We start from the raw sequence: 25,521 nt of genomic DNA, 5'->3' as shown, positions 1-25,521 counted from the left end.
GCTGATTGATCGGGGGTTAAAAATAAGTTGGATGACTTGACTGGTTCCTTGTTTCAGTTTCCCTGCTCAGTTATGCTTGTTTTAATCCCCCCCCATGTCTTTGGTTGAGTGTTCCAATATGTCTTTTCTGTGGTAACGTAAGAAATATAACAACAGCTTCTCCTGACCACCGCCCTGTGCCTGGGAATGTGAGGCACAAACCCTTCCTTGGGCCTTCTTCTAATATGAAGAGTTCTACACTTAAAAGATGGAGCTGAATTTGGCCATGGTAACCTCCATCACCTTGCTAAAGTCTACTACACAAAGGCATTTAATGTACAGTTTTGGTCACTGGAAAGGAGATAAAGAGAAAATAAAATAAAATAAAATAAAATAAAATAAAATAAAATAAGCAGTCCAGCTCCGAATGGATCATAATTTATTATGAAGTAGGACAGACTTTGTTTTTAATAAAGACTGTTACTTGGGAGAAGAGACTATCTCAATCTGCACTCCAGGATTCATCCTATAAACACCTGGTAGGTGCTATCAGAAGTTATTTAGCTCCCTCAGAGTTTCCAGCCTTGGCAAATTACGAGTGGTAGGACTTGAAACTTTGTGCATCATTTCATTTATTAGAATAATTTTTCCTCTTCCCTGACACTTTATGTGCCATGTTCTGTATTAATAGTGTAGTAGCATTTCTCAATAGAACCATAATTTACTAATCCACAAAGGGCAGGGATGTGTTTTATATTTCAAGAATTGTGACCAATTCTCTCATCTCTCTCCCAGAGAAACCTGAGAATGTTGTTTCCCCCTCCACATTGTTAAGAAAAAAGCAGAGCTTTCTCCCTGAAAATACCTGTCTTCCCTGTGAAGGGATCCTGGAGCTCCTTGTGCCTTTCATCCATCTGCTGTCAATTTAACTGGCTCCACGAGCTAGTGGCGCCTTCGTATGACCTTGCAAGTATTTACAAAATCTGGTTTCTATAAAAAATAAGGGGTGATCCCTATGTTTACCCTCTTTCTCAACTAACCATGTTTTGTTACTACCAGCTTGTGCTAGAACATATCCACCAACTCAAGCCTGGCTCTGGGATGCTCCGACGCCTTGGCCAAGTTTTCCAGCTGCCGAGGTTACCTCAGCCGAGCCGTCGCTGGCGCAGATGTGCGCTGGCTTTGCCCGGAGCGCTGTGTTTTTTGGAGACCTGGAGCACAGTGCTGGGGCTCTGCAGCCCAGCAGATCTGGCAGAGCCTCCAGCACGGGTCAGACTGGGTGTGCACAGCCCAGAGTGCCTTTGAGCCCCTGGTTTGCACCACCTGGGCAGGCCAACACAGAGCTGGGGTCGTTGTGCTGTGTTAATGGCACCACGCACGTGTCCGTCCGTGAGCCCACGATCAACCTGACCCCAGAGGCCAACAGAGACATGGAAAAGATTTACAAGAAGCCATAGAAGGGTTTGGGTTGGAAGGGACCTTAAATATCATCTATGTGTGTCTATATGTATATAGCAGAGGGAATTGCCTTTTGTGTCCGTCTTGAATCTTTGAGCTCAGGCTGACTGCAATGCCAGTCAGCTTTAACTCTGTGTGAGGTTCCATATATGTGTGTCAGACCACATAACCCCAAAACAGGCATTTCTCTAGTGACATTTAGTTTTCCAAATGAACACACTGACTTGCAGCAAGGCAGTCTTTCACAAGATGGAACTGTAAGTATTTATTTACCCAGGGTGTAACTTTAATCTTTCATCAGAATGCAGATATGAGCTGTTTTATAACAGTTTGTAAACTTGAACTTTATAAAAATTTGGAAATAAAACCTTTGCCTAACAACAGTTGTGCTCTTGGAAATCAAGTTCCATCTATAGAAACCGTTTATGTTATACATCCCACATGTGAGTCATTGTTACAATTCAATAAATACTTTACAAAAATAATGCTAGCTTTTTTAAAAAAATTAAGACACTTTAAGACACCAGTAGTTCCTCCCAGAAAGCTTCCCTTAAAGAATAGCTTCTGCTGTAGGACACTGCATTCAGCATGAGAAAAATGGGGGAAAAGGGCTGGTTGCATCTTTCATCCCAGGGAACTTGTGGATTCCAGTTTTACTGTTCTCTAAAATAATAAACTTCCTTTTATTAAAAGAAAGAAACAAGCAGATCCAAACATTCTTCATATTAAAATCTGGGAAGGAACTGTGATCTTTTTGGTCCTTTGACATGGATTCCTTCTCTGCCCTCACTCCTCCAAAGACTTACAGCATGTTCAGTTCACAGGTTCACAGCTGCTCTGGAGATGTAAGCCCCAACAGCTGCAGCTCTGTATCAGAGATGTCTCCAGGAGGGGGCTCTTTGTAACTCTTGCAGAACCACTGCACCTGGACATTTTCTGGCCCGTAGGAAAACCACAGCTACATCTTCCTGCAAGCCTATCCCAGGTGGACTGCAAATACCTGAGCTAGAAGGTGACAGGAAGAATTCCAAGAGAAAAATTGGTAGGGATTTTCTGTATTCACTTTTGACTATTACCCTTCCAAAAAAAAATTCTTCCCTCCTTAGATATGACTGGTCATGAAACCAATTATAGAGAAAACTGATGCTGTAGGTGCATTAATCTTGTAAACCATTCCCATATGGAAGAGTACATTCTTCAATCCTATTGTTTATAACAACTTTTAAGTATGTGCCTCCTCAGCTGGGGCCTTGGGGCCTGATGGTGATGGCAGCTACCCCCCCCCACCCCCTTCATTAGGTTACAGATGGGAAATAAAATGAAATGCACATTATTACATGAATGTTATTGCAGTATAAAATCCTATCAGGACAAGACTTATGTATGTCTGTATGCAAAAATAGGTGTGTGTGAGACAGAGAGATATGTGTTTATAAATTACACACACTGTGAAAAATACTTACGTATTATATTACAATTATATACATTCATTAGAAAGGAACTGACCAACCCCTGTCGAGGAGCCAATGCAGCAGCCATCATCAGTTCTTTGGCATCCAGGAAACGAATGCTATTTTGCATCTGAAGAAAAGGAAAATCTTCTCAGTATTCCCTTGCTTCTTGAAACTGCTTGTAGTAGTCTTCGTCTGACGGGTTTTCTGTACACTTCTGCCCATTGTTGGGAGGCCGGGCTTCGTTGTAGCGGCTCCAGTCCCCTTTGCATATGATCCAAGGCAGAATGTCCACTTTGTAGTGGAGTTCCGCTGAGAATTCAATGCTGATCAGGTTGGGTGTTCCTGCCCCTTTGCCCCTGGTGATCAGCTGCATGTTGTCGTCATAGCAGCAGTGCTGCGCTGCAAGCGTTGTGCTCTCCAAGGACAGCATGGAGCGGATGCAGTACCGTGCTGTGGGCTTGTAGATCTCCAGCTTTTCCTTTGGACCACTCGCATCCTTCCAGCGGAAGTTCTTCCTCTTGAGCCGGTCAAAGATTTCGGCAGTGCTGTAGGCAACTTCTCTGGGGTAGGAGCAAGGGCAGCTGGGAAGATCATTGACCACTTTGTGCATGTACTTCTTCAGGAACTCGCTCTTGCAGCTCATCCATCTCTCACAGCTATCAGTATCTGTGTCAGGGCAGGAAATGGAAACTTAAGATACATCAAGCAGCATCCCAGTTAGTGTGATCAGTGATAGCAACTGAGCAAAGTGAAGCTGTTCAGCACCAGTGCTCTGCTGTAGAAAGGAAGGGCAGTCACAGTTTGCTGCCCTGCCCAGAGTGTATTACTGTGCTGTCTTGTCAGACAAAATCACCTGTGACTGACTTCAGTGCCTCAGGCAGTGCTAATCTGAGTTACAGTGCAGAGCCAGGCCAGCAGGAATCTGTGACACTTTTTCTACCCAGATAATTCTAATTAAGCTATTGATATCCCCATGTGGCACAAGAGACACTACCACGGGTTGGTAAGCAGCAGAAAAAGGGAAATCACAGTGATTTTGTGCCAATCTCCAGTTAGAACCTTTAGTCAGAACACACTCAACAGGAAAAATGGCAGTCAGATGATGAAGGACTAAGTTTGAGATGATGCTAGAGATTCCAAGATAGCAAACAAGGCTTGTATGACTCTTTCTGAAATACATTTTAGACCCTAATTCAGAATTTAAAAAAAACTCAAATTTTTTCTATTTGATATACGCTTTTCAAGCATCAATATCTCAGACATGGAGACTGACATCTTATCTGGCAAATGCAGCCAAAAGTGATTCAGCTTCTAAAAGGGCATATGTGACATAAGATCAGAGTGGCTGTACATCAGCAGGAGTTTATGGTGCCAGAGGCATGACATATAGCTGGGATTAAAGAGATTTGTAGACCAGTAGCATATTTAATACCAGCACTTCATTATTTTGCAAGGCTCTTGGCAGAATCTCCTACCTAAAACATTAATTAAGGTGTCTGTATCATCCTATGGGCTGTCCAAAACTGCCTGCATATCTTGCTCCACACTTACTTTAAGAGGACTCTGTAGGAAAGTAACTAACTGGGACCTAAAACTCTTACAGCACACATTCCTGCAAAATATTTACTTAGTGATCTGTGTCCTGTTTTTCTATCTCCTTAAAGAGTCTCATCCTGGCTGTCATTAACTATTGTGCTCTGCCACCATAGTAGGGAGGTGCTGGGTTACACTATTTATTCAATTAATCCAGCATCCAGTGTCTCTGAGTGGCCACACTATGGTTTCATTGAAGGGACGAAATCAGAACATTGCAGATGTTGGACTGAGTTTTAGATAGTTCAGAATCAAGCCATGCCCTATAAAATTGCTTTGGCTACTCCCACTGCAGCACACAGAGCTATAAAAGCAATCCATGCTCATAAAACTCATTGTCTTTTTGTCTTTTTTTTTTTCTTCTGATGTGACAGTTGTATTCTTTTATATGAAATGAAAATGCTTTTATAGGGTCTTCCATTCGAGGCTATTTAATCAAAATAATAAAGAGTGTTTGATTTTTTCCCCCCCTCCATTACTGTGGAGTCTTACAGCTCTTTTCTGAATTAGGACAACAAATAACCCTTTTATGATGAGACAAACATAAGACTTAAGGGGAGAAAGATTCTACAACCAAAGTAAATTTTCAGATCACAAACATGAGCAAGACAATAAATGGCTGTTACTATTGACATTTTTAATGCTAAACTCAGTATCTTGATCCCACAGGACTGAGAAAATCCTAAGGAAGTCTCTTATCTGTTACTGAAGGATTGACTAGGCTGCTTACCAACTTCAAACAGTTTGGTTGCATTGAAGTCTTCACTCCCTGCAAGTAAACTCACTTCTGTGGCAGCTGTCCGGAAGGTATCTTCGATCCCTAAGACAAACACGTGTTAGTGCTGCTGGTGTTTTCCCATTAAAACACAATGGAACCAGCTGCCTCCTTGCCACCCCTTCTTCCCCAGGCTCTGCAAGGTGCTTTGTTTTGGCAGGGAACCATTCTGAAGTTGCTGCTGGGCTGTTCCTTTGAAACCATAATGACCAAGGAATCTTTGCTGTTAATAAGGTAAAACAGAGTGACAGGACTGAAGACAGGTGAGGAAGCTCATCTCCGTATGTGGGCAACCATTTCTCGAGGAAGAATGATGCTGTTACAAGAAGACTGATGCTTTTTTTTCTCTCCCAGTGCCAAGGGGTTAAAAGGTGTGAGTAGGCAAGAGATAACCAACCTCTCCAAGCAATTCCATCCCCACCACTTACAGCTGTCAAATAAAATATCAGGATCTCAACATATCAAGATTTACCAGCAGCCTCCAGTTAATTGTTTGGTACCAATTGAGAGACACAGAGATTGCCAGAAAAATGATCTTGCCAAAGTAAACATCCTTCTGTTGCTGCTTTAGTTCAGCCTATCGGTGTGCCTAGCATTTCTGTGTCATGTAGGCTTAACAGAAGTAGGTTTTAGTTTTATTTTTCCTTTCCTCTCCATTGAATTAAAGACCTCTAAAGAGAACTGAAAGATCTTTAATATGTGATAACTATATGGTTAATAATAAAGTCTATTCACCGTCCATCTTCTTGCCAATGAAATTTCTCCAGATCTCCTGAACTGGGACATAATAGTGGCTTGCAAAGCTTCAAAACAGCCTCAGGCCAATTTTCAATAAAATTATCATAAAGTTTTGCCTTAACTCCAGCACTAGATGTAGAATAATAGATACCCAAGAACCCATTACAAGGCAGTAATTCACTGCTGGAATTATAAACAGCAGAAGCTGAGCTTTGACTTGTAATTTTGAAAATGTCAGCACAGCATCAAAGAGTGAATATATTTTGCTTGCTGATCGTTGGAGGTCTGTTATATGACATAATATATTCTTTCAAGTTTGCCACTTTTTGGTGCTAGCTGGTAATAAATACTAGAGAATATAACTGGGGGTTACTTGCTTTCTTCTGGAATTAACTCCTTATTATTGAGTATTTAAGATGCATGAGAGCATGCAGAAACATTTTTCCCTGAACTGCCTCACAGTTGTTACTTTGCAATGGAGACATGGATCTATCTGCAAGTCAGAAACTTCTCTCCAACTCTCTCACCAAGTCTTCTAAGTCTCCTCTCCAGCACTGCTGACATTTCACTTCCCATTAAAAAAGTGTGACCTCCAGTTTAAGAATTTCTGCCTTTCTGAGTCATTAAGTAAACTGAGAGTAATGCATACCACCATGACTTGTGTTTTCACTTCTCTCTGATCTTGGGAAGTAATGGACTTGCACCTATCCCCTGCATTGTGGCACCTACTGCATGACAAATTGGTCTAAATTTAAACACAAAGCAACATTTAAAAAACAGTTTTCCATAGCAGCTTCAGATTTTCATGATGTAGGCTTGAGTGCCCAGCTCTGATTTTGCCTAAGTGAAGATGGTGTGTGATGGTAAAGACACTCCAAAATGTCAAATCCTGAGAATGGGTAGGAGCTAAGGCGAGGCTCCTTGGCTATATTTTCTGAATATATTTAAGCCAAAACTACTGGTTGCCTTCATCTCTGTTCACAATGCAAGCAATGCCATCCATTTCACAGCAAAACAGGAGCTCACTGAAGTAACAGCACAGCTGGTTTGAAGTTCTAAAACAGCTCCAAATTTGTTTCAGGGGAGTAGATTACACCCTTTATAACACAAAACTCCCATGCACAAATATTGTATTTGCAGGGTTCCCAGACAAAGGAAGGAATGATGCCTCTGACTCCATGTTCTTAGAAGGCTAATTTATTATTTTATGGTACTATATTATATTAAAGAATACTAAACTAAAGAATACTAAAGAATACAGAAAGGGTACAGACAGAAGGCTAAAAAGATACTAATGAAAACTCTTTCCAGAGCTTCGACATAGCTTGACCCTGATTGGTCATTAAGTCAAAACAATTCACATTAAACTAATGAAACAACCACCTATTAGATTAAACTAATCTCCAACCACATTCCAAAGCAGCAAAACACAGGAGAAGCAAATGAGATAATATTATTTTCCTTTTTCTCTGAGGCTTCTCAGCTTCCCAGGAGAAGAATCCCAGCAAAGGGATTTTTCCTGAAAATATGACTGCCACACACAAAAAAATGATGGCCATGACCTAGAGAAAGCCTCTACCTGTCTTTTAAGCCCCAGGGGATGGTGTCTTTTAAGTCCCAGGGGATGGTGTCTTTTAAGTCCCCGGGACTACATCTAGCAGTGTATCATTATTATGAATAAACAGCATTGAAAATCTTCTCTTCCCACCGGAACCCTTACCTTGCCACGGAGAACACGGGCCCCAGGCTTTGTGTGCAGGATGGCTCTCTCCACCCCTGCCCACCTGTCCCCGCTCCCCCTGGCAGCAGTTCCCACCAACATTCCCACCTGGGCAGTTGGGCCGGTCGCAGGTCCGGGACTCGGTGGCGGTGCAGGCGTACCCGCAGGACCTGGTGCGCTTCTGGCTGCCGCTGCCGCAGGTGACGCTGCACGGGGACCAGGGGCTCCAGTCGCCCTCGCCATCGATGTAATCTGTGGGAGGACAAATGCGAGGGAGGAAATGAGGAAACAAAACTCCTACTACCCAAAACTACTGTGTAGTGTTTTTTATTAAGAAGGCAAAACACGAATGGAATCCAGATGTCCCTACCTGAAGCTCGGGCAGAATGCCAGGCGCAAGCCTGCTGTTTAAATGGTTTTCACACTTGGTGCTCCTCAGGGAAATGCACGCAACATTATTTGAAAAAATATTTCCTTTCTCTTTTGACCTTTTGGCTGCTGAGGATCCTCAGCTGCAAAGCTCGGTCATGAACTAAAAGTACACATCTATTCACGTCATTTCCCTGCGTATAGGAATGTGTTTGTGGACCACAGACTAATCAGGCAAAGGATAAATTGAGTTTTCTTTTTCATCTTTTCAAAACACACAACAGTACTCAACTTTTGGGCAAGATGCATGTTGTTGGGTCATGAGCGAAAATCACAATTTTGTTTTTCAATCCCTTGAACAGGGAACAGATATTTCAGGAATACTGCTATGAGAACAGGGAACTGCATGCTTTTCTTGCACCAAGAACAACATGCAATATTTAGTGTTTCATGTGAATTATTAAATAATATCAAATCTGACTGTTTACTAGAAGGAACCTTATGAAAAAGAAATATGATTTTGTTTTCTTCTGGCAGATAACCAAAGGCACTGGACACCACGTCTGCACAACAAAAGCTGATGCTGCTGTGAGTACCTAAACCCTTCAGAAACAGCCTCCTTTGTGTGCTGCATAAACTGTTGCACATCCCACCATGTGAAGGCCACCAAACAAAGCCCATGAACCTGTCCCAGCTTTCTTGCCTCCCCAATGGCCTCCCTAGCTGAGGGAACATTTGGCTGAATGGTTTTCCCTGAGCCTACAGGGGGTATTTTACGGTGATCATAACCTGCAGCTGTAGCTCCTTTGGGTTACACCACCGCTGACAGCAAAGCAAAATCTGGTTTAGTGGCTCTGAGGCAGCCCTGCTCTATAGATACAGGTAAGAGTACCTAAGCTACAGCAAGACCCAGGGAGGATCCCTGCCTTCCCTGGCCTCTGTGCTACACGCTTTTCCCCAGGGCCATGCTGTCTGTGGGCTTCCTGAGCTGGTTAGCAGAACACGTAACTTGATTTGTTCCATATGTAACGACTGACAACAGCTCTGTGGGGTGCTATTAAACATTTATTGCCAGGAGTATGGGGAGGTTATATATCTCACTCAGAGCAAGCTGCCTAGATGTGAGTTCCTCCTGGCAAGGACCTTATGTGCTTCTCCTCCTTTTCTGACAGGGCTGATGATGGGGAAGCCAGCACACTGGAATCCGGTGTCCGCGGTGGGATGTGGGTGTGAACACGGCTAATGTCGGCGTGCAACACCTGTGGCTCTGGGATTTGCCAGCAGGCAGGCACCACAACAGTCCAAAAAAGGCATCAGATGTCTCAGGAAAATATGATCTGCCCACTATGTCCGGACCTGCTCTTCTTCCCAGCTCTTCTCCAATTCTTTTACCTCCATGTGGTTGGCGAGGAGGAGAGCAGGTGAGCAGGCACGATGCCTGCCAAACATCCAGGAGGCCCAGGAAGGGCAGGGAGAGCCCTTGGCAGTGGCAGGAGGGGAGAGAGACACGCAGGAAAGGTGTGAACATGTCAGTGGTGGAACACCTACACCCCTCACGGGCAGGATCTGCTACTGCATCCTCCTGGACAAGGCCAGCATTTTAGGTTAGACAAAAGGCCAGGAGCTGTTTCCAGTTAGCTGGATGCTCTGGTGTGCAGCAGGGAGCTCTAGGATAATTTTTGGACCTACCTACCTAGTATTTACAGTGCACTATGAATATATTGCACACTATTGAATATACCATGTTAGATTTTCAGCTGCAGGTGAACCTGTTCTTCCTATTTTCATATTTGTAATTCTTACTATGATTTTTCTATCACAATTTTCTGTGAAAGCAATTTTATTTAACTTATATGAGTAACTACCTAAGATATGAATTCTTGGCAATAAATCCTGCTCACAAATAAATATAGGTGCAAAAAGAAGGGATAGATTTAATCTTCTGGCCTCAAAATTTAATATGTAAGTATGTGTTTAAACACACTATTCCATAAAAACTCTCTCCTGATTTTTAAGATTCTAGTACTTCAAGTCAGTCAAACCATGGAAGAACAAGTTTGTTTTACCCAGACTCTATGCAGCATCTGGGGAATAAAAACAGAAATGCCAGGGTAAAAGTACCATGGCTTTGACACCTTGTTCTGACTAAAAGCAGTCTGTATTTACAGACAAATTCAGGGGGCTCTTCCTGTGAGCACAGTTTAGCTCACCTCCCTTGGGTCATTCCCATGCGGATAGTCACAGCCTGTCAGGGCAGTGAATAGCTGTAGCTCTTCTCTGTTTCTAGTTTCTGCAACTATTTCATACAACAAGCTGAAAACAATTGTTTTCCCCATGACACATCTGGAAGAATATTACACACACAAATACACAATGTTCCTGCTGCACATGCCACTCCCCACACATGCACCAACATAACTCATCTTATTTGTGTATCCACCAAATACTACCACATTTCAGATCTTGCTTATTTATCCAATAGTTATATTCTGGTTCCCAAACCACCACACGATTCTAAATCTGTACTTACCCTTGCTCTAAAAATAAATGCAAAACCTTGTTTCCTCTACTTTTTAAAAAAAGCACACGTTGGACTAAAAAAGGCCCTCTTCTGGGATAACTGGTATGATTTTCAAGATTATAGACTTACTAGTGGAATGCAGCTACCACAGTACGGCTTGTGCATTTGCACAGATTTGTATTTGAAAGCTGATGAACAAAAGCCACATGTTGAAAAACTCTGTTTTGCTTGGCCCGCTCTCAGCCATGCCTCACCATTCTCGTTTCCCCCGCGCTTGTTTTTCACAACCCCAAGATGCCCACAGGAGGCCTGGAACACAAACCTACCGTACTCCGGCTGCTCCTTGGACTCGAATGCCCGGTGACTGGGTGCATGGCTCTCCCACCCACCGAGAGGGTTTAGGAAGTTGCTGTCCTCAGTTGTGCTGTCATATTTGTAGTCCTGGTCACCGCTGCTCATGCGAGTCAGCGTGGAGGACCTCTGCCACCAGTTCCTCCAGTCGGGAGATGGGGCTGGCCAGCTGGGCTTGCTGCTCTCCTTCTGCAGGTCCTTGTCTGCCTCTGTGTCAGGGCTATCCACCACTTCAATGGTAACCTGTGGGATTCAAACAGACCAGCCTGACTGTCAGTGCCTCCTCCTTGTCAGGGGGAAACTTTCCGCGCAGCAAAGACAAGGTGCTGCCTGGCAAAGGGGCTACGCAGTGCCATGGGTTTGGCATGTTGTAGACCACATGTGGATTGCTGAGCCCAGAGACACGCAGAGGCTGAGTGATCCCTTCTGCTACCTCTGCTGAATCAGGCCTCGGAACCAAGGCTAGGAAAAATCCTGCACAAAATAATAACCCATGCTGTGCCTAAAACCCTCGGAGCAGAATTTTCTGCCTTATGGGGAAAATGTGTGTAGAGCCTAACATATATGACCAGGAAAAAGAAAACCAAACCTGTACTCTATGCTGAGGCTGAATTTGAGGCAAGCATGAAGCACACCAGTTTGCAGAGCCTGTTCCAAGGACTTGGCCTGACTCAAAATAAGCAAGGCCATGTGTGTGAAGGTCAAGATGCAGAGCCCAGGTATTGCTGGGTTTGCATCTGTCTTGCCCCTCTGGCAGCAGCCCAGCTGTTACTGCTGCATGAAACCACACTTTGTGGCAGTGATGGGAGCCAGCAGCTCCTCTCACCATTGCTGAGTAAGCCACTTGCTGCAAAGCCCTTTAAAGTAGGTCCTTTTGCCATGCTGGAAGAGTATAATGACCTGTTATGGTCAACCTGTTTATGGTTTCTAACGGAAGCCCAGAACCAAAATTCAGAGTTTGCTGCCCAATTCCTTCACGGACATCACAAATGTCAATATCATTCTGCATAGGAGCAACCTTTGATTATTGCTTTCTGTGCTGAACAATGTGTAATTGTAAAACTCTTGGATAAATACTGTGTGTGCATATAGATGGCTATTTAGGTAGAAGCAGAGACTAGCCATCAGAAACCTTGGCTCTGTGAGTCATGCAAGCCTTGCCTGGCCACAGATAGATCATAAAATGCTCTGATGTTTCAGGCTAATATGGTTCAGTGATTACACTGGACTGGCTTAACAACCAGAAGTGACTGTCAGATATATCTATAATGTTTAATAGGTACAGAGGTGTTCTCAGCCTTTCAAGATGGTACACAATGAAAATCAGCTTGTATAAAACAGAAATAATGTACTGTTATATTAAAAGTAATTTACACAGCTCTGTGGATGTGCATTGTACATAAAAGATTAGTTTTATACAATTGTTATTACTAAAACCACAAGACACACACAAGAAAAAGAAAGAAAAGGTCACAGCTCCCTGTGATCTGCAGACTGGGACACAGGAAGCAAAGCAGAACTGTTGTATCTTCAGAGCTGCAAACACAAACCATGCCCACACATCCTTTCTTTGGAGACAGGGGATTTTGAACCTATTTCATGCTTTGCATTTTACCATAGACCAGGCCATTGAAATGAAAAAACTTGCAGGCTACTATGAAGCTCCACTGGGAAAAGAGCAAGAGCAAGGGAAAGTGCAGCTGTCAGCCTAATAGCCTCTTTACACAAAGAGTATTTCACTCCCAGCCTAAATATGGAATTGGAACCATTACTTCATTAAACCTCAGTTTCTACAGACCAAGAATTAAAATGGATTTCATAAGCATGAAAACATCAGAGTCAGTTCAGGGATTCAAAATTGTTACCTCTATCCAAGCAAAACAGAGTTTTCACAATAAGTGAAAGGAAATCGCCTTACCGAGCAGCAAACACTGCCAGTGGTGGGGCTTTAGTACTCCCCACCTGGAAATCAGTACACTTCTAGTACTTTAGCAGCAAGTATTTTTAGGACCACACTAACTCTCTGAGCAATTACTCAGCAAAATGGAAAAAAACAAACCCTCTGATTAAAAAAAATTATAATTGCTCCATATGCTTTGATAATCTGTAGCTGTATGAAAGTCAATCAGCATGAACTGGCATTATTTCAGCCAAGGACTATTTGAAGAAGAACTTGAAGAACTTGATTTTAAATAACAATTGATGATGCCAAGTCAGCTTAAGGAAAAGGGGGTTTGCAGGGACAGAGAAACATCTGCTGAACTTGGTGCTACACTGGTGAGGAGAGCAGGCGGAACACACACGCTTCCAGTGCCATCAGACCCCACCAGACCTCCAGCAGTGCTGCCACTAACTTACTTCCAAGACTGGAATATCTGTGCAATCAGCCACTTCAGTCTGTTTTTACCTCTGAGGAAGCTTATTAGAAAGGCCTCTAAGATGAGTTTTCCATCACACAGCCAATTTAAAAACCAAAAACAGCAGAAGCAAAATCCAGTGTGGTAGTCTGACACAAACCTATGTTCCCCTCTCCACTGCTTCAAGCTTTGATTACCAAGCTGTTTATTGCGGAATAAAAATCATACGGTGAAATAAATTCTGTAAAGGATCCTGGGATCTTCTGAACTGCTACTCTTGGAAATTAGAAGCCAGCTTCAATCGACTCTGGTGTTTTCAGGGACTTGGCTTAATGGACCTTCCAGAGGCAGGGAGGAAATCAGTGCATAATCCTAGCAATCCCTCCTCCACTCTATGACCCAGAAGTTAGGGAAGAATTGTGAGAAGAGACTGCTGTTTCAGATGAATAATTTCTCCTTTATCCCAGTCTAAAATTTTGAAAAATGACCTTTCACTGAGTTCTTCCCAGTACTCACAGGTAGACTTACAGTGTTAGTCCATGACTGCACTTACACACATGCTTGTACACATACATGGCATTGAAATATGTAACTTGCGTGATTAGTTTCTATATTGGGGGCTGTTTATAAAAAGGAATAAAGAAATCAGGAATTAGAGAATAAAGATCAAGAACTAGAGTAATGCAAACCAGGCATTCAGAGAAGCTCTGGAAAAGCTTTCATACTGTGTAAGTATTCCAACAAAAACATGTTATCTTAAAAATTAAAAAAGAGATCTGGTTTAGCAGTTCTATCTTGGAGCCCATTTTAGAGGCTGATTTCTTCTTCCAGTGATTATCAAAACTGTAAAGATTTTCCCCAAACTTCCCAAAATGTCTGTGGTAACACAGTTCTTGTATAAATCCACAACCATCCCCAGAAGTATTCAAACCTAAAATAAAGCCACTTCTTTTATGGTTGTATGAGCTAGGAATAAGGACATTCATCTGAAAACTGTTAAAAACAATTGGCGTAGGTACATTAAAACAACAGATTTGCAGTCAATTTCTAATGAAACAAGTGTATCATGCACAGATGTCTCCAGACACCAACATCCAATTTTCTCCTGGCCAAAAATATACAGAAGATAAATATTATCCCAGCGTGCTAGAGTGCACAAAAAGTTCTGTGTTCTTTGTCCTGTTTACTGAGACAATGTTTCTGAATTCACTTTACTGGTGTAAACATTGCCCTAAGTGACTAGAAGATTATGTTTCAGGAAGAACTATGTTTGCAATGTTGTGCAAGCAGCGGATCCTACAACATTTCTATCCTGTTTTTTTCATGCAATCAATGCAAATTTTCAATACAGAACTTGCCATTCTGGGTAAGACACACATGTGCAAGTCAGCAAAGAAGCAAGTATAATAGGAGAACAGAAACAAGTTCAGTACGAGATTGAAATGGTAATCTGGCTTTATATCACATAATTTTAATTAAAATGCTATCAGCAGTGACAGTAATTTACTTCTGGTTGTGTCACGTCGCTTAGAACAATTTTCTGGACTTGAAAAGTGAAGGTCCCTCAAGCTTTGTTGGGAGAAAAGAAGACAATGTGACTTGAGACCTGAAATTTCTATAATTTATATTTGTTCCTTTGAAGCTGCTGGTGAATCCCACACCAATGCACTGAAACCAGCAGCTTCAAAGGACAAATACAAATGATAGCTAAAAAGTATGTCTAATAAAATGTGTGAAAAGTGACATTATGATGCAGGTGGAGGTGAAGGAAATGGCCATGGGTGAACCTGGAGGAGTTGAGGCCTGCAGTTCTTTTTTCAAAGCAGATCACACAGCCTTGTTTCTCTGTACTTGAGTATGTTCCTAGAGTGGGTGGTTTTGTGTAGATGTGTTTCTAAGAGAAGGTAGTAACCCAGCAGGTATCAAAGAGAGAAAAGAGGTAACAAGTAGATAACACAGCAGCACTGGAGTGGTGTGACTGGTGAATATGGCCACAGGCCTCGTGGCAAATGACAAAGACCAAGCAAGCATTAACTTCTTCTGCTTTAAAACCACTCCTGTCAATTAACATGGTTATCAACATGGTTTTAAACAGGAATCCTACCTGTTTCTGTGCAGTTTTCACCCAGAACACCTCATCAAAATGTTTAACACATCCATTACAACTGGAGCTCACCCAGCTGGGTTTAACTCTATTGTCATGAAGCTTGACCAAGACCTAAGTTCAGTGAGGAACACTAATATCAACAAAATGCCCTTATTGCCCAAAGAGAGGTTGTGAACTCCCCATCCCTGCAGATGTGACAAGGCTGGATAGGGCTCTGAACAATCTGATCTAGTGGAAAGGGGACTTAACTAGATGATCTTGAAGGTCCTTCCCACCCAAACCACTCCATGGTTCTATGAGTTTTCCATTTTCTGCTCATTTGTCACGGTGTCAAGCACTGCCAGGGAAGCAGCAAAGCAGTGCCACAACAGAGCAGCACACTCCCTGACCCTGTTTCAGTACACAAACCTGGGAAACCACTAATAAAAAGAAAAGGTGAGGGACAAGAGCAAGAGTTCAATGGCAGGCTCCAAACAGAGGGTTGGCTGCAGATGTAGAAGGCTGTTTGGAACAGACAAGAAAAACCCATCAGAAATGGAAAACAGGCAGGTTCCTGTACACCTCCCATGTGACTTCATTCTGCTGCTCAGGGGAAAGAGCAATTCTGATTTTGAATAATAACCCTGACCAATTACAGGGTGTGCAGAGGCATCCCTTGGCTGCTCTGTCAAACAAGTGCAAACCTAGACAGCAGGAATTTTCCACTTGTGAGAGGAACTAAAAAAACCATGTAAAGAGTTTTTGTAATCACCTTCTCATCTAGAAATCTTCCAGGCATTGACAGAAACATTAAAATGGCAAAAAAGAAAACAAAATACCCCAAGCCAAGCAGCCAGTGTGTGCTCAGCAGCAGCGACTGTGGTTACTCTCAACAACCAGTGTGGAAGCACAGCTGAAGCATAAAATGCCACTTTAAGTGATGGGAGATTTTACGAGGCTAGAACACCACAGGAAGGCCAGTAAGGGTTATCCTGGTCATGTAGGCAAAGAGTCATATTCATTTGGATTACTGCAGCTCTGACTGCTGCTTCTGAGGGTTTTCTAGAGACAGTCTGCTGTAGTTACATTATCATCTAATAAATATGGCGGTACCTGGGGTAATCTGAATTCCTCTGATGGTGTTCTGATACTCACTTTTAGTTCATCACTAAAAGAGCACATACCAGGGCATGACACAGCAAGCACCATCTCACAGGAACCACAGAAGAAATGGCTCTAAAGAGAACTCACTGGAGTATTTTTTCCACTTGCTTTTTTGGAAGAATTTTATGCCTCTTTCTTAGATTTTTAATTCCCAGGTATAATTTCCATTTAAAAATGTTAATTTTGGTTTATGCAGTAGAAGGAAAAAGAGGTTTTGAGTCTTTGAGAAGAAAATATGGCCATTGTGCTATCTTAAAACAGAGGCTGTTTTCTCCTATCCAGCCTCTCAGTCCTAGGAGGACTCTTTAAATCAACACTCCCAGAATTGTAACTTACAGATCTGGGAGCCATTGTGCAAAAAGAAAAATACGCATCAATTCTGTTTTCACCTGCCAAATAGCTGATGAGAAATTTGCAATTCAACAAGTGTCTCTATTTCTCTTCAGGTCAGTATAGTACTGTTTAACAAGCAAGCATTCACTATAATCCTGTTTTTTGTAAAAGAGTAGGCCAACTTTTACAACCTTTAGGCAAAAAAAAATAAACTTTCTCTGCCTCTGTAAGGAATTAATGGGAGTTTTATGTCCATAAGGCTTGACCAGCTGTAAGACTGTCAAACAAGAACTTAAAAGAAGTTTTGTATAATCACTATTTACCCACCTAAATAAGCAGAGTAAATTCAGAGTAAATAAAATGCACAACGTAGGGAGCCTCTTTCTGAAAGGGCTCATCCTTGTGCACAAGAGCTCTGGGATCAATGTTTCCCCTTTCCAGTTTACAGGACCAGTCTTCCCAGTTCTCATAGTCCAGCAAGACTGCTGACATAGTTGCTGACATATTTCCAAGATCAGGTGGTGGAAAAAGAGGCCATAGCAGCAGAAGTTACTATGAAAACAAGCTGGGGAACTGTTTCCATCTCTTTTATCCCTGTGTCTAAACTTTGTAGGCTGTCACCACTCAGGGAAGGTTTTTGTTTCCTCCTGTCCTCCTCTGCAGTTTACATACTGTTCAAATAGTGATGTTGCATGATTTTCCTCATGCAACAATCTGGGGTCCCTACAGCTTCCAATCTTCCCTTGTGCCTTAGGTCACAAGATGTGACCAGGGGGGTGTGTTCTATTGTCATCTGTTGGAGGTGGAGCAGTTATCTTCTGTAACTGGGCAGTTTTCTTTATCTCTTCCACAACCAATCCTCCCTCTGGGCAGATATCTCCTGTTAATGGGCCATCGAGTCTCCCTGCATGGCTGATACAATTACATCATCCCATTGGGAGATGCTCCACCCAGGGGGAGGAGCCAAACATTCCTACCTGGATATAACCTGAGATTTGGAACACCACAGGCAGCCTTTTCCACTGGTTTACCAGAGGAGCAGCTTTCTTCTCCACTGGATTCCCAGAGGAAGACCAGGCCCATCTACACCACCACTTCAGAGGAAAACTCCACCCTTCTCCAGGATCACTGTTCCAACAGAATGACATCTGTCACTGCAGAAGAGCTGCAGCCACCATTTAATGGGATTGCTGCCACCACCCTGATCCACAGGGTGTCAGATCATATTCTGATAACCACTCTATCAGTGGGTTTTTTGTACTATTGCACTTGTATCTTAATTTTCCTAGTAAAGAGCTGTTATTCCTATTCCCATATATTTGCCTGAGAGCCCCTTAATTTCGAAATTATAACAATTCAGAGGGAGGGAGTTTGCATTTTCCATTTCAAGGGAGGCTTCTGCCTTCGTTAGCAGACTCCTGTCTTTTCAAACCAAGATACCTTCCTAAAGCTTTCTGGAATGGTTCTCCTAGCACAAGAGTTGTGTTCCATCACCACATGTTGAATATGTTTACTCCCTCAGCCGGTCAAGTATTAGACCTGCCCTTGGCCCCAGATCTGTGAGACTTCTTAATGGTCCAACGCAAGGGAGCGATGCTGTGGAGGCAGCTTCTTCTCACCCAGTCATGGGTAAGAATCATGCACTGGTTTGGGTTGGAAGGGATCTCATTCCTTCATTCTACTCTCCTGCCATGGTCAGGGACACCTTCCACCAGACCAGGCTGCTCAGTGCCCATCCAGCCTGGCCTTGGACACTTCCAGGGATGGGGCAGCCACAGCTTCTCTGGGCAACCTGTGCCAGGGCCTCACCACCCTGAGAGTAAATAATTTCTTCCTAAAAGTACTTGCTAAAACTACTAAACTTATCCTCTGCCAGTTTAAAGCCATTCTCTCTTGTCCTGTCACCCCATGCCCTTGTAAAAAGTCCCTCTCCAGCCTGCTTGGAGCCCCTTTAGCACTGGAAGGTGCTCTGAGGTCTCTCCTGAGCCTTCTTTTCTCCAGGCTGAACCTCCCCAGCCCTTTCAGCCTGTCTCCAGAGCAGAGGTGCTCCAGCCCTCTTGAGCATGCTGGCCTCTCACCAGCAGATCTATTACATCTTTACATACATACTTCTTAGACATATCATCTCTTGTCCTGCCACCCCATGCCCTTGTAAAAAGTCCCTCTCCAGCCTTCTTGGAGCCCCTTTAACACTGGAAGGTGCTCTAAGGTCTCTCCTGAGCCTTCTTTTCCCCAGGCTGAACCTCGCCAGCCCTTTCAGCCTGTCTCCAGAGCAGAGGTGCTCCAGCCCTCTTGAGCATGCTGGCCTCTCACCAGCAGATCTATTACATCTTTACATACATACTTCTTAGACATATCAAAAGGATGGTAATTTTGTGGGCTGGGGGACTATAAGAAGCCAGGAATTAATTTAACCAGAAAACCAGATCTATTAGTGCATTGTTTTTATAAGCACATCTTAGGCAGAACAACATTTGAATTTATTGTTTTGGTTAAAAAAGACTGCTTATTAATGCCAATTTTGCTTTAAGGCTCTGAATTAAAAACAAATCACTCATTTTTTCCTCTTTCCGATCCTTGAAGTTTCAAGATGCAAGTGGCTTGTAAGAGGCTGTTCCAAACCCAAGAACTGTTTGAGGAATAACATATAACAAAGTTTTGTGCAGACAACATTTTTTATACTACAAGCAGCTGCTACAGAAATTAACTCTAAGTCTCACTTCCGTACAGAAGAATGCATTTTGAGCTGAAACTGAAATACTTGTTCTCTGTTAGCCTTTGGGGATGGTTGCATTTTATAATAGCATATAAAATGCAAATCTGTTCACAAACAAATTCTACAACAGTAAATTGAAGGCAGAAATTAAAATACCCATTTATTTTCAATGAATGTAATATGCTCCAAAATGACAATGACAAAGATGGGTTTAGCATCACAAACAGGTCTACAGTGATCTCCACACATGCAATCAACACTATTCCAGAAGTAATTCAGAAAAAATTTGCAATATGTGCATTAACTTAGAGAGAAAAAGTATGTATTTGTGTATATATATTTTATATACAATATTATATTGTACTATATACATTCTCTGTTGGTAGAGACGGATTGTTCTGGCTGCACATCATGGAAGCCAGGCTGAAAGTCGTCTTGGCTCAGTAAAATAACTCTGTGTAAGTTGCAAAATAGTCAGATGTTAACATAAATTTGTACCTGAATGTTGGGATTCTGCCCATTGATATCTGCTTTTGACAGGTCAGGGAAGTTTGGGAGGTCCAGCAGAAAAGACCTGGGTCCATCTCTTTGCAAGGACGTGTGCCCGCTCTCCTGCCTGAACTGCTCCTTAGGAAATGGCCGGTGGGCAGCCTGGAGATTGGGGTATTCTCGTCGCTCCTCGGGGTTCAGGGTGAAACTGTCTTCAGGAGAATGGTCCTCTGCAGTCAGTGTGTTCTGGGGAAGAAAAGCAAGGCCCAATAATGACAACTGAGAGCATGCAGTCCTGCCAGTGCCCCCATCCCTCCAGTGGCTGCAGCCTTACAGCACCCAGACCCACGGCTCACTACTGAAACACAGATCTGTAACCAGCTGACACAAGTAAGAACTGATTCAGACTTGGGGACTTAGTTCTTCCAGGCTCCTGAACCATTCCAGCCTTGTGGTGAGCACCTACACATGGACACAAGCATCAGACTTAAAACAAACCTAGAAATATGAGGCTCTGAAGTAACCCCTGGGAAATCAAATTGTACCACATTAAACATGCCCCTAAAAATGCTGAAAGGCATCCATCTTAAATCATTTTAGTTTGCTTTGTTCCAAAGTGAAGCAAAAACACTGACTGCTAAGGCCATGTTGAAATTTATGGTATTAAACGATCCTACCGCTGAGCTGGCAACCTCCCCTTCTCTCCCCTCAGTCTGCAACAACTTCCATCTCATCTCTGTGTTCCTCACCCAGTTTCTCTGGTCTTGAACATCTGAACCTTCCTTCCTCTGGGATCTCATTTTCATGTTTGCCTAATGGTGGGATTGAATTTCACTGAGCTGTGGGTCAGCGGTTAATGCCTTTGTTATTGTTGAGCGTACTTCTGGGTTTTGTAGTACATTACAGCAGGCTGCCTCTGAACCAGTAGCACTGCTGCCACTGCCTTTGACCTCACCAAGGAGACACATTTAGTATCAAAACACTGGCTCCCTGGGTTAGGACTGGCCTGGGGACTTGGGGAAAAAACAGCAGAGAAGTCCAATCTTCTTATGGCTACAAAAAAAAAAAAAAAAAAGAAAGAAGCATGGGGTAGATTCCGCACAGGTTTTGGGTCTGACTCAGCTGAAAAATTTTAGCTTGAGGTCTTAGTATGACTGCCTGGGGAGTTTTTATTTTCAGTTCATAAAGAGACAGCGAGCATGGAGAGGGTAAATGTTAAAGACCTATCTTTTAAAACAAGCACAATTAAAGTGGAATGGCCACATGTGGTTCTGGCTCTACTGAAGCATATTTTTGCCAGCATTTCTGGTTAAACGCAATCTCCATCCAGCTCCCCTGGTTCAAATTAAGCCACAGCATACCTTTAGCTAAGCTCTCAGATAGATAACAGCTCCAATGCTTTTTCTTTTATTTTGTGTTTATTTGCTTAGAAGGTTCTAAACTGACCTTTAAAGGGATGTTACAATACAACCTGTGCACAATACAGAAAAATATTCACTGAGTTAAAATAAACTAAGCTTGAAGAATTAATCTCAGACTCTGTGAAATTGTCTTGAGTAAAAATGAAGGTAGTTGTCCTCTACCCTCCTGACTTCACCCTACTTGTAAAGAGCAAATGCAATTTAGCAGAATTAATATTGTTGTTGTATTGTCATTCCCAGAATAGTTACGCTCTGAAAGTGCCAAAAGGGTAATTTTATACATTTATCTACAGCACAGATCCAAATTCTGAATTAGTGTATGTGTGCAGTGCTAAAAATGTGTGTGCTCCTGACAGTCTGCTTTGCTTGGAGGCTAAAACAGGCTCTTCTCTTTGCTGGAGACCAGGAAGGACTTTCAGATGCCTTTGGTGGCCCACCCATTATTCAATACAAAGTAGAAAGCAGATCACACAGCAGGAAGCTCTGGGAAATTAAACTGACGGCCACTTAGCTAACTTTAGGTTCCTTACTCATATGCTACTGCTTTAACTTAACACTTTTCAGATAGAATTTAACATGCTTGGTGCATGAGGATTAAATGGCTTTTCAGTTATGTCTGACTAACAACAGGGCGTAATAGTGCTGTGATTAAATTACTTCAGCTAGGAACAAAAAAATAATATGGTACTTAACTATTTTTAGTGGGGTATCATGCCCATAATCTTACCTTTATTAAAAATAAAGTAAGATTTTATTAAAAACTAATAAAATTCTCACATACGATTCCATACTTTCTCTATCTGTCTGCTCCTTCAGGAGCATCCTGATTGTCCACATTAACATACCATGCAGCTAGAGCTGGCCAAGGCCTTTGGAGACCCAGATTCAAGTCTCTGGCAAGACTTGGTGTGTGATCCTGACAGGTCACGGTCTGCTGGTGCCTCGGTGGGGATAACAGCACTTCCCTTCCTCACTGTGATGTTTGTGGGGAGCTCAGCAACTACAATAATAAGGGCTATATAAAAAGTTTTTAATAGTGTCAAGCAGATGGAATATCACATGGAGTTAGTTAGGAAATTGTCATGGTGAAGTAATGACATCAGGCTGATCGGGCCCACTACCAAGCTGCTTGGGGCAGGGACTGTCATTAATTACAGACCGCGCTGGACGGGGTGGCTCGACACTGGGAAGGAAAACGGAGCAAGGACAAGATAACTGCTCCATCCCAAAGGCTGCTGCAGGCAAGGGAGGATGGACCACTCTGGTGGACACGACCCAGAGACCCCAGTGACACATCAGGTACACAGTTCTGATGGCAGAGACTGCCAAGCCCCGGAGTGGGACACGGAGCTTGACTTCAAGGGCAGGGTTGGCTAATGCCTGGCAGGAACGATCCAAGTTAGACAGTGCTCTACTTAGAGGCAGTGCTGCCTCTCACAGTCCCTTTTGCACTGGGAAAGCCCAAGACAGGAGCTCTTGGGGCTCTGTGTCGTACTCAGCACAGGCAAGTGGAAATGCTCAGTTTGTGGGACCATTCCAGTTATCTGCTCATGGTCCAACAAGTGAACGGACATTTGTCCCCAGTTAATAAAATGAAGAGAATGTCCATTTTTTTAGGGAGATACTTCTTGGTGTCATGTCTAAGCTGACCCACAGTATTATTAGAAATGTGCATTTCTGGTAAAAAGATTAAAGAGGCCGCCAAAAATAAAAGTGAGTTTGAACTGCATGTGAAGAGAAGACTATGCTCACCCTGTGCTACTGCATTAGCTCTGCAAGGGCTTTTCCAAGACCCATCTAGCAGGAAAGAGTTTGTCCTTATTGCAATGCCAGCATCCTTTCTGAAGAAAATAGGGTTTGTGTTCCAAAGCTAATAGATGAAATTTGATTTTTTTTTTCAAGGAGGATAGTCTTCTTTCCTTATTTTTACATTATTTCCCATGTTTATATTTCACACTGTTTATTTTTAGGTGTACACAATTTTATTGCTGATGCTTTTGGGAAAGCAGTGTTGTTTGCCTTCCTTTAAAAGCTATGTCACTTCATTCAGAACTACTGACTCAGTTTCTTTGAAGTTATGACATTTCTAACTCAGACACACTGGTTTCTTACTCAAATGATGCATCTGCTCTAAATATTTTAAGATAAAACACTTTTCCCCTCTTCATTTAAAAGGATTATTCACAATGTTTAGACTTTCCATTAAGATGATTTAAAGAGGTTACTCATACTGGCTGTAAGCTACAGTTCTGCAAGCCCCATGGGATCAGATAATTATAGAAGTTCCTAATACAAAACCAGCTTAGGATTTTTGAGTGTTCCAAGTGTGAACAGTATATAAAGGCAGGAAGATGTAGTCCATTGTTATGGGTTGTGTGACAAAGCAATGAAATAAACCCTGGAGAGAGAATCTGGCACGTTGTTTGCACTACGGAATAACCCACCTTGCAACACCCATCTCTGAAAAAGGGAGGGCAATAGCTCAGTACATATCAATGTGTTTGTGTCCATCTGTAAACCACAAAAAAACAGCAATTCACAGGGATTTTGTGAGGATAATTTTCAGTGCTGGTGATCCAGGTGGGACTTGCACTGTGGCAGGGTTTAAGCCCCAGGGGACAGCCCTGCACGCAGGAAAAATGTTCTGCCTGATATTGCAGGTTAACTCTCCAATAATCAGATGGGTATTTTAACACCCTCCTTGGCCTTCCCATCATGTTTCTCCCTCTGTCAGGACAGACATGAGGTGCAGGGAAATGTACTGTTTCTCTTCCCCACAGAGAAGCTAAACAGAAATGGGAACTTGTAAAAATACCGAACTAGGGAAAAAGGGAATTTCTCTGCAATTTTGGCAAATAAAGAGTCCATATCCCTCCTCTCTTCCTTATTTTAATACCATTTCCAGTTCTGGAAAAACAACTAAGACAGAGAGTAAGTGAGGAATGACTGTAGATATAGAAAATATTCTGAAGCAGTTGCTCTTCCTCTGCCCTTCATATTTATTACTTTCCTTTATTCACTCCCTACTTGCCAAAGCAAGGACACATTTGCAAGCACTGCTAATTATGGAATTGAGAGGATTTTAGAAAACTGGTACAACTAATATTCTAATAGCTCCCAGGCAGCGAGGGAATCTATTACTAAGTCCCTGCTGCTGCAGCTACATTGATTTCTTATTTATTGTATACTCCTTTGAAATATCTTGTAAAATGATCTTGACAAGAGGTCTTGAATTGAAAACCGAGGGTCTGTCACTGCACTTTCATGATGCACCTGTACAGCATCTTCAATCACCAGCAACAAAGAACTTTTCTTTATTAGGAAACTTCACAGATGTTGTATTGCTATCAGAGACAAAATGAGGCATGAGGCCTGAGGCCTTCACAGAAAACCATTACAGCCATTAGGACTGGTTTCATTTCCCACCTGCCCAAACAGATTGTTTTCATTTTGAAGGCTGTTGTGGGTTTTCAGGTTAGTGCTAAACGATCACTTTAAAATTAAGCAGTCTTGAGAGGCTGAGTAACACACCAGGATACTACCCGGAACTCTATCAAAATCCAAGACATGTAACAAACTTGGGTGATCTAATTTGTGGAGTTTATTTATGTTTTTCATCTATCATGAGTACAAACAGCACGGGATCTATCAGGCATGTTAAAGGAGCAGGCAGTGAGGGTAACAGCTGAGAAACATTATCAGAGATACACAGAGAAAGATTTCTTTTATGATTAATGCCACATACAGTCCAGGCAGTCAGACAGGAAGTCAGACCAGAGGGGTGTTACATCAACCACTCCGCTACTAAGACATTTTAATTTTTCCTTAAAATGATCTTGCCCCTCACTCACATACAGCAGTAAAGTGAAAAGCCTTACTTATCTTTAGAAAACTGCACAAACTAATTGTTCCAATAATAAAGAGTGCATTTTAGATAATCAATGCTAATAAATAATTTAAAGCAGATGGCATTGGCTTGCATGTACACCATTGTTTC

The 25,521-nt window shown here is 42.5% G+C and overlaps 1 protein-coding gene across 1 annotated transcript in view; it reads right to left on the bottom strand.

Moving 5' to 3' along the window:
- Positions 1 to 450: 450 nt before the first annotated feature.
- Positions 451 to 25,521, bottom strand: part of ISM1 (isthmin 1) — a 41,871-nt gene continuing 16,800 nt past the window's right edge. The window contains 5 exon segments of the mRNA XM_041474120.1: positions 451 to 3,557; positions 5,215 to 5,304; positions 7,826 to 7,969; positions 10,934 to 11,201; positions 20,113 to 20,349. Coding sequence (XP_041330054.1) covers positions 3,040 to 3,557; positions 5,215 to 5,304; positions 7,826 to 7,969; positions 10,934 to 11,201; positions 20,113 to 20,349 — 1,257 coding nt within the window. The 3' untranslated portion in view covers positions 451 to 3,039.

This window comes from Pyrgilauda ruficollis, unplaced genomic scaffold (genome assembly GCF_017590135.1).
Source record: "Pyrgilauda ruficollis isolate IOZ18807 unplaced genomic scaffold, ASM1759013v1 scaffold31, whole genome shotgun sequence".
NCBI lineage: Eukaryota > Metazoa > Chordata > Aves > Passeriformes > Passeridae > Pyrgilauda > Pyrgilauda ruficollis.
This window is presented reverse-complemented; position numbering and strand designations above follow the sequence as displayed.